Source organism: Sinocyclocheilus anshuiensis, unplaced genomic scaffold, assembly GCF_001515605.1.
Source record: "Sinocyclocheilus anshuiensis isolate Anshui unplaced genomic scaffold, SAMN03320099.WGS_v1.1 scaffold3811, whole genome shotgun sequence".
Classification (NCBI taxonomy): domain Eukaryota; kingdom Metazoa; phylum Chordata; class Actinopteri; order Cypriniformes; family Cyprinidae; genus Sinocyclocheilus; species Sinocyclocheilus anshuiensis.
In genome coordinates, this window is record NW_015556410.1 from 91,077 (window position 1) to 113,515 (window position 22,439).

The 22,439-nt window shown below is 36.0% G+C and overlaps 1 protein-coding gene across 1 annotated transcript in view; it reads left to right on the forward strand.

Annotated features, from left to right (window-relative positions):
• Window positions 1-22,439, forward strand: part of LOC107676315 (uncharacterized) — a 127,527-nt gene that overhangs the window by 30,412 nt on the left and 74,676 nt on the right. The window contains exons 3-4 of the mRNA XM_016470844.1: window positions 10,994-11,158; window positions 18,578-18,675. Coding sequence (XP_016326330.1) covers window positions 10,994-11,158; window positions 18,578-18,675 — 263 coding nt within the window. The remainder of the gene's footprint in view (window positions 1-10,993; window positions 11,159-18,577; window positions 18,676-22,439) is intronic.

Consider the following 22,439-nt stretch of genomic DNA (forward strand, 5'->3'; position numbering starts at 1 on the left):
AATGTCATTTCATTCATTTATTTATATGAATTTATATTATTTATTTGAGTTAATTTATATTAATTTATAAAGAAAAGCTCTAGTTATAGTTTTATAAAACTATACCTCATTAAGCTATAGTTTTTTCCCACAATTCTTCTTTTCTTCCACAATTCTTCTTTCTTCTTTATTTATTTATTTAGTTAGTTAGTGCAAGTGCAAATATTCCATGCGGTTTCTCATATGCATTGCAATTATGAAAAAAAGTTTTTATTTTTGAAGAAAAAACGTTTTTTTTCTTGTTTTTTGAAGAAGTATTGCATGCCATACCACAGAACTTTAGTGTCATTTACATTCAATAAGGCCAGTGGTCAAATGTTTTCTCACAAAGTGTACCAGGATCACCAGCAGACCTCTAAAATCCCATTTTAACCCAACACACAATTGCAAATTAGTCTACAGACTCATCAGTCAATATTTTAAAGTCTCTGTCTGAGCTCAATGGCCCATGCGCTTTTAACTTAATAGACCAACATTGCTTTTGAGTCTTCATGCCGTTCTCCTGTCATCTCTGCATCACGTTGCCTCGCTTCTCTAGCTCCGGCCTTCATCTGTCTCTGTGTGAAATTAAATGTGAGCGCCGCATTTCCACTATAAACACCTTCCTCACACAGCGTACGGTCAGGTATTGTTTTCTCTGTCGGCAAGCGATTTTGTCTGTTGTTTTACGCTGGTCTGGAAGCATCAGCTGGAGTCTCTGGAGCCGTGAAAGTGTGTGGGTAGGTTGTGATTCTGCACTAAACGCTAGTGAACGACTTTATGGTAATGATGTGTTTGCTTGTTTTTGGTGATGTTACAGTGCCACTTCGTGCAATGGCAGGCAAAATAACAAATCCCTTGGTCAGATGTAGACTCCAGAGAGGCTATTACTGCAACCTGCTCTTTACTGGATGTGCAACCAATTGAATTTAGTCCACTGCAATTCTCCATCACACTATCTATGTGGGAAAAAAAAGACGAGGAGGGACGATTTGGTTCTTAGCTTTGATACTGTAATGCCCTCTATGGAGTGCACTTTCCGTTCAGTGTAACAGGATTTGTATGCTTAGCCTTCTGTTTACTGTAGGTATGATAAGCACAGCGAACAGAAAATGAGAAAGAGCGCAAGTCTTCATCGTTAGTCTGGGCATGCTGCTATCTCCTGACATGTTTTGTACACTTCATCGCAGGAGGGAATGTCATGACCAAGAAAGGCAACAACCTTTAATTATTGTGAATCGTGTTATTCGTGGAATGAGGACAAGCACTCAGAAACAATGACTTAATGAGCAGGAACAAAAGAGGCTGGAGAAGTGATTATGTTAGTATATGTATGTATATGGATATAGCTGAAGTACAGGTCCATTGACAGCAGAAGTATACTAAAAACACAATACCACCCTTTATACCCTATCATAATGCCATAGTGATCACACTCGTGCCTTGTGAGTAAGTTTGATTTCATATCATGTGAAAATTTGTGACCAATAGAAGTTGAGTACATCGCAGCATGAATCTTAGCTGAATTAAAAGAATGCAAAATTTAAAATCCCAGGGGTCACGGTCCCAACTAGGGGTCATTATAGATTTACGAAAGGGTCACCAAGCTAGTTTGAGAGTTACAAGTTACCGGTTTGATGATAAACCACGATAAAATTCATGACAGTATTTCTATTTCATAATTATTAAAATGTATTTGATTACTGCGATTTGAAAAACTCATGGTAAATACTGTCTAGCATTTAGAAAAATTAAAAACTGTTTCCACTTTGTGCGCAAACTTTAAACTTTTGCGCAAACTTTTAACATTTTGTCACCTTGTTTTTGTGATGGCTACATTTCTGAAAATGTTCAGGGCCAAAAATTATACAAGTGTACCAAGTTTCATGCTTTTATGACAAAGTGAACAATTCACCTCAAATTTTGCACATATCACCTGGACTATTAATTGGCTTTACTTTAAAGAAAATATCTACATGCCATTTAATTTGATAATAAGTATGCAACTTTTTCAATAGAGTATTCATTGTTTCCTGCAGCAGGAAGTCAGGAGGGAAGTCAGGAGTGTCACGGGGTGGAGCAGAGGCAGATCCTGGGCGTTGTGTGTTTCTCCTCCTTCTCTATCCTGTATAAGTGTGTGTGCTGAGTGATAAAGTGCGAAAAGGGATAAAAACAGGCAACTGAAGATCTAAACAATTATCCCGGCACACGCATCCCAAGGGCTGCACTCCAATGGCAGGCAGGATGAGCAATTGGTGCCATTAATACCATCATTATTCCCCTGTCTCTAATGGCCTCCCTTAGTGAACACGCGCACACACACACACACATGGCTATTACAGCTAAACACCGATACCAATGCCTACAGGCTTATTCACCCAAACTCTGATTCTTCAGCACAAAATATAGTACATGAAAGATGTGATTTTTAAAAGAAATCTTTATGAACTCCTTCACACAGAGTCGGTCTGTACTTAAAGTCTGTACTTTTCTGTAACTATAGTATAAACCATGATTTAAAATTTTGGAGTCGTGGCATTTACCAAAATACAGTAAAACCATAATATCATTAAATAGTTAACTTCTAATCTATTTCAGTATATTTTAAAATATAATTTATTCCTATGATGACAGCTACATTTTCAGCAGCCATTACTTTGGTCTTCAGTGTCAGATAAATTATTATAATATGCTGCTTTGGTGTTCAAGAAACATTTTATACTGCATGTATAAATTTATTTTATTTTTATAAAATAACATCAAGGTTTTGCATGTTACATTACATTATGCTACGTTATGTTCTGTGGTGACAAAGTGAGGTCTCATATATATATATATATATATATATATATATATATAAGAAATATAGAGAGTGTAGAGATATATATTAGAGTGTCTGATTTCTTCAATTTGATTGATGATCAGATTGATGGAAATGTAATGGAAATTTCGGAACCGTTTTAACTTCGAATTCATTCACTACTCTTTTGTGAGGTTGTGCTGTTTGCAGTAGTGTGAGTAGTTCTTTGGCTGTTTGTCAATCTGGATCATTTAGTATTATTTCTTTCTAAGGCTTTATGTGCAGAGGCTTTGAAAACAATTAATTTTAATGCCCAACCAGGCGTTACTCATTTATCACACATAATTTCTCTAATTCCCTTGCCAATCCGACAAGACAAAGACCTCTTAAAAGGTGTAAAAAATACACTTCCCCCCCACAGACACATAAAGACAAGTGACTATGATGTCCACAAAGCAATCAGTATTTTGATTTACTGGGACCTTACGCCCTTCAGCTATGGATTCAGTCTTCAGCGGCTTGTCCAGGGGCTCCGCTAATTAGTGTCATTTCTGGAATTAGACAAGACTTGCTGTGGTGAAAATAAAAATTTAATTAGAATCCGTAATTAAAAGTTGATTTACGAGACAGATCATTCCCATTCAAAGATAGATGATATATCCATTTAAAAAGCCTCAGCGCAGAGAAGATCCATACAGAATCACATGTGAATGGGACCTTCACCAGCCTATTTTTATACAAACAATCAGGCCTTCCAGATGGGGAAGAATGCGGACCATTAAACATTATTGATAACCTTGAAATCACTTTTGTCCCAGCTTGATAGCAAACTGAATTTAAATCAGATTTAAAAAATATCCTGCTGATCTTTCATAAAAAGGAACGGAGAGGTGGAATACTAATATCTAGTCTATTCTCATCAGTGACAAGGGTAAAAGGCCAGTCAATAATAAAGTCAAACAACCTTCAAAAGCATTTTAAGACTTACTATTCCCCATTTGACAGTGCAGATCCCTCTTTAAAACCGTGACGTTGGCCTCTGAAGTGTTTTATCTCCCAGGTCTTTGCTTTTGCTGTAGTTATATCCTCTTTCGGTCTCGATGGGATGAAGTGAAGAGCAGATCTAAGTAGTTCAAATCTGTTACGTAGATACCCAATGTAAGCAGCCTATTGCAGTGTTGTTGGGCTTTCAGGAGGCTGTGTGCCCAGACGGCCAATGTATAGATAAGCTAAGCCCCATGACAGTGCATCTTAATCTTGTACCGTAAAACTCCTCCTAAAGGACAAACATATCTTAGTGTACCAATGCATTAAAAAGCTGGGCAAATCAGATTTAAGCTGTTGTAATTGATTTTATTTACAGTAACCTGTTCTGCTGAATATATATATACAGTGTGGTAACATCATTTCACCAGTAGGTGGTGGCAAGCGACTGTCTTTATGCTGTAAGTGAATCACCGAATCATCATTCAATCAAATGTTTAGGTCAATACCACTGATTCATTCAGAAATGAAACAAGTGGTGTGAGTCTTTTAAATTAGGCTAATTATTTAACCGAATGGTTCAAAACCACTGAATCATTGAGTAGCTAAACAAGTGATTTGAATATTTGAATCATTCATTCAACCGACTCATTCAAAAATACTGATTCATTCAGGGATGAAACAAGTGAGGTGAGGTGACGCGTCTTTTGCCTTGTCCAAATACCCAAGTCTTGGCCACTTGAGAGCGTGTGCGCGCGACAGGAAGTACGCAAGGCAAGACTGTCCCAGGTCTTCAAAACGCCAAAGCACAGTGCCCTTAATGCACACTAAACCCACAAATACCTCTCCGGAGTGCTAATCGAGGCTTAGTGTATCCCATCATGCATCATGTTTCGGAATAAATCATGAGATTTTTGCCGAGATATCGCGAGAGGTCATGGAAACCTTTCCAATGTAAGTTAAATATTAATATAATAATTAGATATTATTACATATAATTTGGTAGAAAACAAAGTGTTGCACGTTTTGTTGGTGCAAAGATGAATAGTGGTGATAATTATTTAATAGAACATTTGCAACTGCTTTTCATCACTTAATTAGAAGCACCACAAATTAATTTGTGCCTTGTTATAGGGACTACTGAACAGACATTTAGAAGTTGATTTTAAAAGTATTTAAAATAAAAAATAAAGCTATGTAAACACGTGCATTTTTACAACACTATTAAGTGTGTTCCATCAGGTAATGAAAAGTTGGACACACACTTGTGGTCTTCATCCTCACTTGGACACTTGGGCCAAATACAGGAAATTTGTCATATAAGTAGTCAAGTGGTCAAGTGCAAAGACCGCAAATGTGGGTATTTGGACAAGGGGTCTGAATCCTTCATTCAAGCCGATTTGTTCAAAACCACTCATTTATTCAGGAGCTAAACAATCTTTGGATGATCCATTCAACAGTTTTCAGACAGTGTAGCACTGTGTCTAAAACGGAAGTTACTAAATATTGACATGTGGAATTGTTCTATCCACTTTATTTTTCAACACGGAAGTAAGCTGTTTTTGTACAGCTAAAACAACTGAAAGCGGCTGACACAAGAAATCTTGCACCCACTTTTACTGTACGTTAAACGTAAGGTAACATAAGATAAAAGCAACATTGTGCTGTTTTGTATATCAGGCATTCAGGAAAAGCAGCAATCTTGCTTGTGTCATATTGCTCATATATATTTAATGGATATTTTAGCAGTGGTTTTAACATTAACATTGCTTGTTTACCACTATAGCATAGCGATTTTTTTTATTGCAAGAACACACTATGTAAACGCTTCCTAAGAAACACGATAAATTGATTGTTGTTAAGGCCTGCTGTATAAGTGGACTAGACAATTTTGAAAATATGTATTTTGCAATCCCTAGTTGCAGGTTCAACAAGGTAAAGATGGTAAATTTGTACTTTTTAACCGAACAAGAGATACTCCCACAGCAGGGCTTGATACTGAAATATCCTCAGTGGGTTATGTTTATTTGCCTCAAATTTGTTGCTTACAACATGCACCATAAAGGAGCATACATAAATGATCAAACATTATTGTGGCCTCCCTTGAGCTCATGATGTGCTCTGTTCTGCCTTTATACCTTTAAAAGAAAGACGATATTTAAATAACTACTACACTGTAAAATAAATAAATACCTTTTGTAGCTACATCATGTACAACATCAAGTTCTTTTATGTTGGTAAAGCGCTTTCAGCTGTTTGAAGGAAAGTTAATGAGTGTGCTTTAATGTCATTACTGTTGACAGTTTATTCATTGATAATCAGTCTGGTATGGCTGTATAAATTTCACAATCAAGATTCTGCTGCTTTGACGCTCTTCAAGCCTCATTTGGATCTAACGGTTCAAATGCAAAAGCATATTAAATGGCAGTCAGTGTGCTTAAAGGTGATGCAATTGTCCATTTTATCTGCATTCAGTCACTCTGGTTGATTAAGTGTGTGATGGTGCTTATTTAATAGGCATTTGTACATTGGACAACCCATTTGAATGATGAGTTCCTTTCTCCTCACAGTACCGCCATGCCTGGTCTGTTTTGACTACTGTTAGCCAGCGGCCCAGTGGGAGCAACAGCACAAGGTGATTTTGAGAGTTTAGTGGCTTTATTATGGTGACAATGTAGTGTTGAACGGGCCTGTGGGACATACTATAAACCCCCATGTATTGTAAGATCAAATGGTTTGTTTCAGTGTTTCTTTAGCCTGCAGGATACATAGTGGTTTGCGAGCTACACACACACACACACACGACTATTACAGCTAAACAAAGATAGCAATGAAAGAAAAAACACACACAGACACAAAGATCACCAGTCGTGATCAATGAGAGAGAAACTTTCTTACCCTTTTCCTGCTCATTTATCATTCCTCTAAAAAAGAGCTCTAGTGTATGCCACGCTTTACAGTAATAGGCTAGCCACATAAACCTTAAAGCTGTGAATTGCAGATTCTCTCACAGCTGAAATATTACAGCCAGTGTTTTAGTATAAAGTCTTATACCTTTAAATGTGAGTCTGTCACCCAGACCCAGCACGTTAAATAATGCAAACTGCACAGTATTTCCACATTTAGCTTAAGTGCACAATAAAATAGATGGTGCACTTTTGCACATTTGGGTGAAATAATTATTCAAATAAAGTATAAATATTTAACCTAAATATTTAACTATAGAGGTTTTGTTAAACTACAGGCACTTTTATGGGTTGATTTTATTAAAACAGATTTTAACTTGTTATTTTTGTTATCTATTTTGTTATATAAGATTTAAACATATTGATACCGTCTTGAAAACTTTTTACCATTATTTTTGTCTAATGCCTTTCTGTATATTTATATATTTAGATTAAATCTATATATATTTCGTTTTTATCATGAAATAAAATGAGGTCTCATATATATATATATATATATATATATATATATATATGAAATATAGAGGTGATTTTGAGAGTTTAGTGGCTTTATTATGGTGACAATGTAGTGTTGAACGGGCCTGTGGGACATACTATAAACCCCCATGTATTGTAAGATCAAATGGTTTGTTTCAGTGTTTCTTTAGCCTGCAGGATACATAGTGGTTTGCGAGCTACACAGGTTAATAGGTAGCTAGAAGAAATATAGTGCAATAGAATCTAGCTTCAGATACAGAGTGCACATAAACAAACGCACAACATAATTCTATAATGCAGTGTGTAATGCCAAGGAGGTGTGTAATATATGGAGAGAGTGAATTATGTCTACATTAGCATTCCCATTTGTCTAAAGTTGAGCTACTCAGCTGTGCAGGAATGAAGGCTCCATTATTTAGCAGCTGTGGTGCTATTATGAGGGCAAAGGTTCGAATCTGGTTGGCATCATGCAATTTTTCAACCTTCCATCTTGCTATTTTCTGTCTCGCTTCACTTACCTGTCAAATAAAGCCCTGAGGTGCTTTTGTGGGGAAGCAGGTTTGAATTAGGTCTGTGTCATATCCAATTGTCCAATTTATAACATTGCCATTTTCTATCTTGCTTAATTTTTCTATTAACTTTAGGTCAAACCACCCAAAGTTTTAATCTTTTAGGAGCCAGGATGCTTTTGTATAGGGACCAATTCTCACTATTAAGTAGTTGCTTATTAGCATGCCTATTATTAACATATTGGCTGTTTATTAGTACTTATAAAGCACATGTTCTGCATGATCATATTCTACATCCCTAATCCTACCCAATACCTAAACTTAACAGCTACCTTACTAACTATTAATAAGCAGCAAATTAGGATTTCACTGAGGCAGAAGTCATAGTTAATGGTTTGATAAAGCGAGAATTGGACCTTAAAATAAAGTGTGAACCCTAAAAGTTTCTTTTGTTTTGAAGCTGGGTTTGAATCCAGTCTGCATTATATCAAATTATCCAATTGTTAACCACCATTACTTGTCTAGCTTCACTTATCAGCCAGAAAGCCCTAAAGCTTCCACCATTTAGGGGGTTGTTGCACTCACAGGAAAAATGTGTTTGAGTCGGGCCTGCAACATATCTGATTCCCACTTTTTATTTTGTTTCTGATCAGTCAAAGGCCAAAATGCCTGAAGGTATCTACTATTTAGGAGTTATTGTGCTCATATGGAAAAAAAAATGGCCTACAACATATCCAATTCTCCAATCTTTATTTTTATTTCCTGTCTGTCTTTATTTACCTATCACTAAAAGATTAAATGGCCAAAAGTTTCCACTATTTAGAAGTTATGGTGATCATATGGAAAAAACAGGTTCAAGTCTGCCCTGCAACATATCCAATTCCTTAATCTTTCATTTTATTTCCTGCCTTTCTATACCCAAAGTCCAAAAAGCTCATAAACAAATACATTTAGACTTAAAATTGATTTAAAGCACACAGCAGTGCAAACACACATTGCTGCACATGCTTTTCTGGATAGTATCAAGATGCATCAAGACAAGGATGGTGCTGCTCATACCATAACTGTCAGCCCTGGTATCCATGCACATTACACAATGCGTTTCATGCCCCGGCATGCGCTGCTGCTCACCATCGATTCCTCTAAAAGGGTCAGCAGCTGAGCCAAGGCTGGAAGATTGAATAGAACCTCATCTGCAGTGGACCTCCACACTGCTCAGAGTCTCATACCGCAATGCCTTTAAAATGTCATTGCCCCGCAACAGATCTCCCCTTCTGATATTTTTACCCTGTGCTAGGATTCCATTTAGCACTGGCAATTCCAGTTTCTTGCTTTGACATCTACATTTGTGACCGCGGATTGGGGACAAGAACAGAACCTCAGGGCTCAGCGCGGGGACAGTGTTTCCATTTGGCGCTCTTTGTTGCGAGATTTGGGGGTGAACACTGGGAGAATTGCCCAGTTTGAGCTTTCTCCACTTATGCTGTGGGAACAGCCTTTTGCTATCGGCTGCGACAGAGAGGAGGGTGTGTGAGAAGATGATTTAGCTTGCCGTTGGAGACAGACTGAGTCTTCTGTATGGGTGGCCAGTACAGAATTACCATCTTTTCCTGTAATCTTTTTCTTTTTTTGTTGAGGATGACTGTTTTAATGTGAATAAATGTATGCTTTAGCAATGCATTTCCTGTGAACATACACTATGACAGATATTACTGATGGGAAAACTTCTGTAATGAATGTGGCTTTGCCCCAAATGTGACAGCACATGAATTGATAATAAATTTTTTGTTAAATATCCCCCGTGAGTCTGTTTGAAAGGCAAGAATCTATGTTTTTTTCCTCACAGAACACATTAGCTGAAATTGGACTCCTGTATATAATAATTTAATTGCTTTTTACCCAAAAGCACATTAAAATTGCAAAAAATGTGTGGCTTAACTGCCTTCACTGCTCTGCCTCCAGCGAATACATTTAATCTCATTACAACATGCCGCGGATCTCCATTTACCATCTCTAAACAAACATCTCGATATTTATGGCAGTCTTAAGTGGATTGTTATTTATATTGCCATTTTTTTAATAGGAGGACTCTCATGGCTGATTCAGTCTTGTTTGAATTAAATCATTAAAACGTTCTGAATCACTGCAGTTCCATTTATGGATTAGGTTACACTTTACTTGAAGGGGTGTGCATAAGACTGACATGACACCTATGTAATTTTTTTTTATTTTATTTTTTTTTATGATGATTGTACAGTCCAAGATTAGAAGGGTTTTGCTTACTTCCAATGCAATATTTATGAACACAAGCATGAACTCTTCTAGCATACTGTTCTTGTCAGGGTTTGACAACTGGCATTAAAAAATCTTTATAATTGTGCACATTTTCAGTGCTACAGTGTAAATAAAGCACATTCAGGGCAACGCATGTGAGTCATGCCACAAATTCAGGGTCACTGGAGAGCTAATTATGTGTTGGCTTGAAGAACGGTGGAAAAATAAACCATTTCAATATGCCAACATGACAGGTAACAGAAATATCACAATGATAGTTTGAAAATAGGTTGACATTCATCAAAAGTGACAGACGCTCACCTATAGTTGTTTTGATGTGATGGCAGGGGCTTGCATAAAGCTTTCCATCTGCAGTTTTGTTTAAAAATTGTGACTTTTGCTATTGAATTGATGTCAGACATCCTTAGGCTTTTCTCACGTCAAATATTACAGTGATAAAAATGTAAATGTTATTTGCTTTACATAGATTTGAATATCCCTGAGCGTCAGATACTGGCTGTGACATACTGTATATTGTTGCTAAGCCTTGCGTCAACTCACCATGGACTAGACATATTCAAAGCGGATTGAAAATGATATGGGTTCACAAAAGTGGGCATACAGTACGTACAGCACTAAGCAGCCAGTGACTGTTAACATAGTGCAAGGATATTGTTTATTTACTACACAACATTGTGACAGTCATTCATAGCAAAACACTACATGGAGCACTTGTGTCAGTCTACCAAGAAAAATGTCAAAGAACAGCATTAATCTTGTCTACTGTGAACGAAAGCGCTTTAATATGCGAACAAAGACGACCCAGAAACACTTGTGTCTACATTCTTCACTGTTTTGAATGATTTCTGCAGTATCTTGAGGACTTCTTAATCTCTTGTTGTGTTTGTCGAAATATCTTGTCTCACTTTCTGAGTCTTTCTCTGTCTTTTTGAACTGTGTCCCAGCTGCCATTCTTGATGACCCGATGGAGTGTAGCCGCGGGGAGCGACTGGCCATCACTCTGGCGAAAGACAGCATCAACCGTTCCAGCAACCGCTCCACCACAGGGAAGCTAGAGGTGGACATCTTTGAGCTGCTCCGAGACAGTGAATACGAGACAGGGGAAACTAGTGAGTATTCAAATGTGTTATATAATTTCTGAGATGTATATAATTTTACATACAGTATAATTTTTATACATATTTTTTTTAAATAGTATTTGTATATATTTTAAAAGGCAATATATATTTTATATTCAGTTAAATAATATAATAAATATAGCTTTTGCTATGTTTAAAATCATGCATTATGCACAATAACATAATATGATCACATTATTTTTATATACATTTTGTAAACACATTTGTTTAATTTACCCAGGATAAAGTACTATGAATAGTGGAATAGTATGAAACATGGAACCAGATAACCCAGGATTATGTTTACTTAAGAAAGGCCTAGTTTAAAGGGACAATTCACCCAAAAATGGAAATTCTGCCTTTATTCTTTCTTCTGTGGAACACAAAAAAGATATTTTGAAAATTAAGAAAATAACTTTTTGTCCATACAATGAAAGTCAATGGAATCTTATGCTGTTTGGACCCAAACATTATTCAGAATAATCCATCGCCGATGGGTGATAGACATCACGATGTTGAGCCGGCATCGTGATCCCCCCATACCCCCCACAAACCGCCACATCCCAATAATGTGTTCGGAAAGGTGACATGTATACGGAACCCCTAAAGGGAATAAATATGAGATGGGAGGAAAATATATATTTCAATACTTTATTTCGCAGTTATATCATTGGGTAATTACACTGTATATAAATTGCGGGCATCAAGGAGCCGCTATTATGCCTGGCATTGAAACTTTGAATGCACGATTGCTTTTTAGTTTCACTTTCACTTTAGAGATTCGCGATCACACGTACTCTGTTTATACTATGAAGCGGAAGTACTTACCACACATTTTACAAGATTAGATGTTTGTCAGTGGTGCTCAGGATCTGCAAATAATTCGCCATCTTCATCAGTCATCTCTCCTTACTCTGTTTATGTGGTAAGTGAAATTTTATGTACTGTAATGTAACAGGCAACCGTTAGCAATCGTTATTTGTTTTCCGTGCCTTTCTGAATACGGATTCATGCCCACTCCCCTCACCCCGATGTCATCGTCCATCGCAATGTTTCACTTTAGATATCGTCCAATGCCAATTTTGTAGACATCGCCCAACCCTAATTCAGAATATCTTCATTTGTGCTCCATTAATGAAAGAAAGTCATACAGGTTTGAAACAGCATGAGGGTTAGTAAATGATGACAGAATTTTCATTTTTGGGAGAACTGTCCCTAACCATTTAGATTAAGGTGCATAATATACTGTATGTATGCTAGATACTACATTGATGCCTCTTCCTACTCCATACATTTGTTTTACTTTAGATAGAACCTTTTTGCAAAGCTCTTTAATTTTAATTTTCACAGCTGTCCTTTAGCTGAAAAATGGTCCCTTAACTGTGGGGTTTTATTTAGCAGTTGTAGGTATTATAATGATTTACAGGTAAAGGCAAATTATGAGATAATTGTGTCCTTGTGAGGGCATTCCTTCTGCAAGACATGCACTGAATACTTTGGTATTCAGCAAAAGCAAAACTTTGGTTTTTGAGTATGAGCACGTCCCTGATATCATTTACATCTTCTAAAGGAAATACAATTTTTCTTGTTTTAATATTTTCCAACTTTTGTAATGAAGTGCAGTGACACACATATAAATAGGCTTATATACATGCTTAATTAGAGTGTCTGTCAGTTTCATCTCTCCATATGTTCTTGGCTAGTAGCAGATGATGTGTTCTGTGATAAAGAAAGGGACCATTATGTGAAAGCAATTAAATTAACAGGTTTTCAAGTGTGCTGTCATATTCGGATGTCTTCGTAGTCAGAAGGTATGCAGGAATTTATTGGAACAATATTTGTCTCCTTGGTTACGGCAAAGTCATTCTCGAAGGTCAGCTGATACGCCATATACAAATTACATTACAGACATTTTTATTAACACAATCTCCAATAAGAATCAGTGTTCAATTAGATCTATAACAATCTGAATTTTAGAAATGTATTTATTTCATAAATTGACTGCACTAAAAATAGGGCAGAATCTGAAATATTCTTAAATTTTTGTTGTAACATTTTGTTTTAAATTGTACAAAATCATTTATTTTTGTATTTCACAACATAACATTTTGGTTCTACATTTTGCAAAATCATTTATTTATTTATTTATTTTAACTATGAGCATAATTTAAACGGGAAAAGTTATCATGAATTTCGGGTCATAACATTTTGTTTTACATTTTGCAGTATCATAAATCTTTCAGTTTATTGGTTTGAATCTGAGATTTTCAATGTGGGCTCAGACTTTTGAACTTCACTCTGCCTATAAAATTTAAACCGACAGTCAGCGGGTTTCAAACGAATAGTGCGACTTTTACTTTAACAGCTGCCAGTCAATCTTTGTGTGCCTTCTTTACTCTGAGGCCCTAGATTTAATAATGCTTTCCTTGCAAATCCTGAATTAAATAGCGTTGGGGAGAACAAAATAGAGTTGCTCACTCACAGAGGGATATTAAACATGACTGCGGTTCATTGTTGGCAATGAAAGTAGGCGGCACTAAAATCAGGAGACGACAAGCTGTAATTTAAACAATCAGAGCTGTTGAGACATGGCGGTTAAGGATGAAAAGCCTCTCCTGGTTTCTCTGGGCGCCATTAAAATGCCCCTCCTGATAGATATAAACAGCTTTCTTTTGCACTCTATACGGTTTGTCGCACAACCCTGTTCGGTCTAATTCAGTATTGTAATAGCTTGCAGTATGCAGGAATTGAATTAGAAATGGATCAGTGACACTCCCAGGAAGGGAGAAATGTCACACCACCGCTACCTGCCCTAGCATACTCCCGTCTGAAATCGCTGAAGCCTGCATCTTCCCACAGCCCACATTGTGTGTGTTTGCATGTGGTCTGCATACTAATGTTTGTGATCTGACATGAACAGAGACGTCCTGATGCCAGCCACAATCCATGGTGCTTACTCAATCCACATGGATTCATTGTCCTTCTCTGGATCAGCCGTGCAGGAGGGTAATGTCAAAAGATTCGACTCCAGTCAGTCATAACTGTGAATCACCTGACCCTCGTGAATCGTAGTACATGCTAGGGTTAATAACTACATGCCTTATGAACGATTCTTGGAAGACTGTATAGTAAAACACTGAGATAAATACTTTTTATAGTTGTGAAATATGTACATTTACGTACATATTCCTAATGCTTCGTTCTGTTTTATAATTTCCAAAAGCTGATCAGAACAGTCAAGACTTTGCACAGTTGTCTGTGTTTAAAGGCATAGATCATCCAAAAATGAAAATTCTATCATTAATTACTCACCCACAAGTTGTTCCAAACCCGTAAGACCGTCGTTCATCTTTGGAACACAAATTAAGATATTTTTGATGAAATTCGAGAGCTTTCTGACCCTGCAAAGACAGCAACGCAACTACCATGTTTGAGGCCCAGAAAGGTATAAGGACATCCTTAACATAGTCCATGTGACATCAGTGGTTCAGCCTTAATTTTATGAAGCTACGAGAATACTTTTAGTGCACAAAGAAAACAGAAATATCTACTATACTGATGTCACATTGACTATTTTAACGATGTTCTTACTACCTTTCTGGGCCTTGAACATTTCAGTTGTGTTGCTGTCTATGGAGGGTCAGAAAGCTCTCGTATTTCATCACAAATATCTTAATTTGTGTTCTGAAGATGAACGAAGGACTTATAGGTTTGGAATGGCTTGTGGGTGAGAAATTAATGACAGAATTTTAATTTTGGGGTGAACTAACCCTTTAATGCTTGGGCACAGCAATCCCACTACCTGTCTCGAGATAAGTAAATGATAGGAAAAGGTGTTTCTTAATAGATCACTTATGTATAAATCAAATGTAGATTATAAAAAAATTAAAGTTAATAAAAAATGCAATGTTTTTTATTTAATGAATTACCAGTGAAGTACAAGCCACTGCAAAAACTGGTTATATAGTATTGAATAATTTTTAGTTCAAAGATGAAGTAAATTTAGTCTGACTTATTTTGATCTAATTTAAAAATAAAAAATATACAGTAATGGGACAAAAAACTAAATAAAGAAATGTTATCACATAAAATGACAAAAATTCAGATTCTGCACAATTTCTAGTCACTAATCAAATAAATGTCGTTTTGTACTGATGGTCAGGTGTTTTTGTTGTCATTGAAGCCCAAGATGATCATTCTCAAATCATGCTGGAAAGCAAAAAGGTTTCAACAAACTGGTAGAGTTTATGCTGCTGTACTTCATTTTCAATTCAACTTTTCACTCGAAATTATGCTAAACATGTCATTTCCAATAAGTTTTAGAAACCACCATATGTATAAATCATGTCCAAATGGGACTTTTAACAGAAGTTAGTTGGAGTTGGTGGAATTTAATTGTCACAGAAGTTGAGTGATATTGGCAGACCTTTTTGCATTTGACTCAATTTTCTTTACTTTTAAAGAGTTAGGAAAAACTGAATGCAATACATTTTGATAAGAAAATGTACAGTACACTTTTAAAAATGAAGCTGCTTTATTGCCATCTGTGCCTCCATGAAGAACCTCTAACAACATTTCCAGTGCACAAAAGATTTTTTATTTTGGAAAAGGTTTTAAATGACTATTAAAATGTTTTTCACACTAAAAGAAAATGTTTCTTTTAAAGGGGTCATATGATGCGATTTCAATTTTTCCTTCACTGAAAGATTGTTTGGGAACACAAAATGGTTCTTCTGTGGCATCGCTGCAAAAATCCCTTTTGGAAGCTTTGTTTATTTAAGAATCATATACTACTAATAGTGTTAATGCCAATAAATCATGAGAATTATTGTCATTAATTGCATTAACAAGCTGAAAGCCGTATTTAGAAGAATAACAGTGCACAGCAAGGTTGACATGAATCCATAAGGGTGTCCACCTCCTGTAGGCTACACTTGATTTCCAACTGAGAGCAGCCGACCTGTGAAATCAATGCTTGTGTATTCACTGTAGCAGTGTGTAGTGATCCTAAAAATGCAGCTCATCACCATTCAGGGCAGCGCGGAGATATGCTTGCGATGTATTATGGGGAGACAAGTAACAGAGGCTTCCACAGGTGTCTGCATTTGTATTGGTTACTATGAGATTATGAGTTAAAAAAAAAAAAAAAAAACTCTGCATCAACTGGTGCTTTGTAATCACATTGTTTCCCTTTCCTTTGTTCCCAGCATGCCCTGCTTAAGTGTTCAGAGCACCAGTATCTGGCTCATACACTGCCCACACCATCATAATTAAAGCAGAGAGGGATTATAAACCCATGTGAAATGACACTCTGTTAGAGTTCAGACCGATGCCCTGCTCGTGTGTCGGAGAGTGAGAAACAAATCTACCTCTTACTCCTCCTCCTGCTCCTAATCACAAATATAATTTCAAGACACACTTCACTCAAAGGTCAGCTAATAATAAAATGTAATTTTGTGTGAGAGACTGAAAAAGAGCAGATTAATAACAGCGCTAAGCCTCTAATAGGTTGTGCTAGATTGAGATTATAGTGAGCTCTTTAAAACTCGTTCTTGAATAAAATGGAATTATTTGGGTTTTGCTAGTAATTTTAGAACAGATTGAGTGGACACCAAAGGGTCAGGTTTTGGCTGATTAGCATGGACCATTAGCCTCTGTTGGTAGATTCAGTAACTGCACCATCTGGACCCAAACATCATATTTCTCTTTTGAAGGTTGTTCCAAAGTAGGCGTTTGTTCTAATGGAATACATCTGTTTGCAAGCAACATGAATATTTTAAATATAGCATTATATTAGATGAGTTCCTTATGTATTTATTATTATTATTATTATTATTATTATTATTATTTTAACAATGATTATTTTATTAGTTATTATTTTTATATTATTATTTAGGGGTGGGCGATATGGCCAAAGTCTTCCATCACAATATGAGTAATTTTATTTCACAGTAACAATTAGGGTTGCAAAGGGGTGGAAAATTTCCGGTAAATTTCCGAAAACTTTCCAAAAATCCCTGGAATATTCCATAAAATCCTGGAAAGTTTCCAAAATTTCTGAAATATTTCCACCTTTTTGCAACCCTAGTAACAATATATATCACAATATAGTTATTTTTGCTTTATATAAGGTCTTTATTATATCAACATTTTTGATACCATAGAAATGTCATAATTCTTGTCACAAGTGTCAATATCACAAAAAAACTAATGCTAGCCTAAATAAAAAAGCTCAAGTTCACTAAAGACAAGTAGACAGTCAGTGATTAAATAAGAGTAAGAAACTAATTACAAGCAATAGGACAAAACAACTACAGTAGAACAAATAAATAAGAAATGCTACATACATTGTATAAATGAATCAAATGTATAAAAACACTGCCTATTCTTTACTGTGTAAATATATATTTCTTCTTATTAAAGTTACAAAAGTGATTTAGTCAAGAGCAGTGAGAGATTTTCTTTTGTTTTTTGATTAACATGAATGACAATAAACTGTTACACATGTGTTTTCTTTCTAGCTGTTTGCTTCCACTTAAGACCTAAATTACTGTGTTTACGAGGATACTTGCAAAGATAGGCATTTTGACACATACAGGTGTGTATTTAACCATTCAAAGTCTATAAAGCTTAAAAAAAAAACATCTTGACGTGCAAAAAGATATAGCACAATGAGTTCTCTTTTGCTGCTGATTGCGTTTCAGTGACTTCAAATCACTTGTTTTTAAACCGCGATTCTTAAAAACCCGTGCAAACGATAAGTTTCCGTGACCACATAGCACAGCAATGTCACATGAGCGTGTAACCGTAATAGAGACGATAGGCGAAAATCTCTACCGGTTAATCGTGTCTACTGGTATATTGCCCACCCCTAATTATTATTAGCAGTTGTTTATATTACAGTGGTGATTATTTTATTATTAATAATTGTTGATATTAGCTATTAATTAATGATTTATTTTTATTCTGTTATTGTTGTTGTTTTACTGTAACTACTACTACTAATTGTTAATATTATGGTAATGATTATTATTTTTTATTATTATTAATTATCTTATTATTTAAAGATTATTTTATTCTATTATTATTATTATTATTAGCACCACTGATTATTGTAATTAAATTGGTTTTATCATCAATTTCTTGCAAATCCAAAGTAATTAGTCACATATTGTTTTCATTGAGATTTCAAATCACATGTGCCAGCCAAGCAACTCGCATCGAGATGAATGAGTATGCTAAAACTCTCTGTACTTTTTGTTTTGTCTGGGTATAATAGACTTCCATGGCAGATACAGTATCCTTGAATAAAAATGGGGCAGAAGCACTCTTGGCAGGGTTACATTTTGCTTTCCTTCTGCTCTCTGTCTGTAATAAATGACAGCTTGTCTTTCCTTTAACTATTGACAGTGTGCCAGATCATGTCCAAGGGGGTTGTGGCGGTCCTGGGCCCCTCTGCCAGCCCGGCATCCAACTCCATCATCAGTAATATCTGCGGTGAGAAAGAGGTGAGTGCTGGCATTGGCTCTCTTTTGTCATCAGCGCAACATACCAAAGCCCAGATCATATTACCAAGTAATCATTCATATCATTACCATAATGACCGGTGTGGTCAGTGACACGCTCTAAAAATTATCCCTAACCACAGCTGATGAACATGACAACTAAATGGCGGGTGTTAAGCCATGACTACAATGTGCAGCTGTAATTAATAAATACATAAATAATTATTGACACATCATGCTCAGTAATCCCACTGTTCTGTAGTCAAACTTTCCTATAAGCATTTGTTCTGCCGCTGGCAAACATGAAGACACAAGTGAATAGACTAAGTAAATTACTAAGGGAAGAATTAAATAACGTGGATTAACAGAGAATTTATATTGATTAATTGTCGCCGTGATGCAGACTGAATTGTTTGGAGCAGTTTCTCGCTCCGTCAGACAGTAAAGGGAAACTTTCAAACACAGAGAACAAAAAGAGAGCTGGATGAAGTGAAATATTTACATTCAATCGCTTGAAACCAACTGCCAGTTTATCCTATCTTAATTCCAGTTGTCCTATGTAAATGCTTTAATGTTTTTTAATGGATTTCTAGCTGACATTATGTCGTGACAAGCCGAGTCGTCAATTCTAAACAGTCTAACGTTGGAGCTGATGCGATATTATATGTGGATTTTCTTCCAAAGCAGCAGTCAGAGGAGTATATTACTATCACACAGGTAATGAATAATGCAGCTTGAAACAAGTTTACTGTGCGTACTCAACTGACTAAGCATCACTCCTTAATGTCTTCATAATTCATAATCAGTGGCAACTCACCTTCCAAAATGAGCAACGTGCATAAATATTCATAGTCACATCTTATAAATGACTGCTTAGGTCATAGATGAGGCCTTGTGTAATGAAAGTTTAAACGTTTACATCAGCTATAATACACCTTGATGAATATTTATAATGCTGACATTTTATTTGTTTTTCAGGAGCTGTTATTTGTCTTTGCAGTAGGTCAGGGTTTGGTTAGCGCAGCAGAGATTGTTAGCTGCTTTGGGATGATGACATGGGGGGGTCAGATGCTCTCTGTCCTCTGTCTATGAGGAAAGGTCATTGTGCTCCTGTTATTGTATTTTAAAAAATGGTTTGTCTATCGCTAATGGTCTAAAGGGAGGGAGGGGTCATTGTGTTTATAGTGGTGTGTGTGTCTGTGTGCGTGTGTGTGTGTGAGACAGAGAGAGTACAAAACAGGAAGGAGTTTGTAGTTTAGCAAGAAGCCTCTGATTTTTCAGGATGTTTGAAGGGATAATTTCATATTTGAGTGAAACCAGGCTTACCGGGTCTCTGTGACTGATACAGTATGTTAAAGTATGGAATAAAAATTCAACCTGCTGCAACAGTTTTGCACAGTTCTGCAAGAAAACCACTTTGCAACCCCAAATGAATCTACATATCCCCCAAAATCAGAAAGTTTATTTTAAATAAAACTAGGAGTATTAAGATTAAATTATCATTACTTTAATGCATGTAGATTTTTTTAAATCATTTTTATATATGTATGTATTTATTTATTTATTTATTTACAGTTTGTGATGAATCTAATATTTTGCAGACTGGCCATAATTCCGTTATTTTATTTTTATCGTATTATGTTAAAAATTACAGTAATACAATTATGTTTTATTTAAAATAGCACAAAAAAAAATGATAAGCAAAATTATTATTATTATTGAATTGTATTTAATTTTTATTATTGCAATTTTATTTATTATTTATTATTATATATCCATAGTTTAATATTATTATTATTGTGTGGATGGGGAATGTACTAAATTGCCATATCACAATTCAAATTTCATGGTCCTAAAATAGATTTAATATGTTCTGTTAGCAAAATATAACTTATTTCTTTTATTATAATGTAAATTGTATTAAATATAATTTTTTTAGAGGCAGAATATTAAACAGACATGTTTTTGACAGGGTTTATGACATTCACCCATTTCTGTGTACAAATTTAATTTACTTCTGTATGCATACAAATGCGGAACATATTAATTTCCCTCAGTGTCTGCATTCATGCTTGTGTGTGTGGGTGTGTTGGCGCTGGTTAGATTGCAGGCATGTTTGTAATATGTGGGAGGTCTATATCGTTCAGATTGTATAATTCGTATTTCTGTACACAGCTGTTCTGAGACTGACAGTTCGGCCTGAAGATAGAAGTGAGTACAAGATGAACCTCTACGTTTTTTTGTTTTTTTTTATCATGGGTGCTCAAGATGCTCCTGCACTCATGTAATGCAATGATGGAGTTTCCCATCAGGCCTAGAAAGAAAAGACAAATTTGCTGTGAGGGTCTAAATGTCTGGAGTGTGGCTTTTGACTTCTCTCATTATTCCTGATAAATGTACGTTCACAGCATACTGCCACTTTCCCTTTTCACACGACTTATTTTATACTACAAGAAGTGACAGCTCTTGTAAAAGTAGAAAACGTAAATAGTCTAAGTAAGTTTGCTTCTTGTAAGTCAAGTACAGGAACCTTTTTGGCAAAAAATAGTTGTTGTTGACAGTAGAATATATGTATAGCTAGCAAATTACATTGTTATTCAAGTCAGTCACTTGAGAAAAACATATACTTGTAGGACAAAAAAGGTGAGCGGAAAAGAGGTTTTCCTCTAATTTCTCATAAATATGAATGGTGTGTTTGTAGTACAGAGGGTGGCAGATGAGAGAGGCAGGAGCCTTTTAGAGCTTCAGGAGCCACTACAGTAGAGCAGCACGGCTGCGCTTAAGGCTGAGGCCTTTGAACCTGAATGACACACGGGTTCAGGAGAGGAAAAAGATATGGGAACTAGGTGAGGGAGAAAGGCCAGACCTGAAACCCAAGAGGACAACAGACAAAACCTCCTGTGGAGCCTGTGACCTCTGCTGAATACATTCATACAGAAAATTTGTATTCATGTGTTGATATTCAAATCATAGTTTTGCCCCTTAAGGGCACTCTGTGCCACGGCGGTGATGCTGATTTTTATTCGTTATTATTTTTGTAGCATTTTTGTACATCTTCATAAATAGGTGTGTTTTGTGCATTTGCTTTTGCATCTCTTGAATGTGAAATACAGTGGGGCTGGAAGTGTGATGCCATGTTGAATATTGAGTTTAAACCTCAAAATAAACAATGGTTTTGTATTTGGACAAATTTAAAACAAGATGTTGTGTTATGTGATGATACATAAAAGAATGGTTTTTTTTGTTGTTTTTTTGAGTAAATGTTACGTTACTTAAAAGAATGATTAGTATTTTTACAAATTTAAATCAAACGTTTTACTGGATTATTATAGTTAAAGGGGTCATATGATGCGATTTAAAATGTTCCTTTCTCTTTGGAGTGTTACAAGCTCTTGGTGCATAAAGAAGATCTGTAAAGTTGCAAAGACTAAAGTCTCAAATTCAAAGAGATATTCTTTATAAAAGTTACGAGTCAACCACGCCTACCTAAAACGGCTCGTTCTAACACGCCCCCACATGTCTACATCACAATGTGGGAAGATTTGCATAACGCCGCCCAAATGTTCACGCAAAGAAAGAAGGTGTAACTTTTATTCTACGCTGTCGTAGTAGTAGTAAGTTGTTGACGCCACTGCCAAGTTGTGGACACGCTGTGTGTTTCGTTGTAAAAGAGAAACTACTTTGTTTGGCCTTCCAAAAGAGGACGATATCCGCTTCGTCATGCCTGGAGCTGATCCGTGCTGGTCGCTGAGGGAATACATCAACTT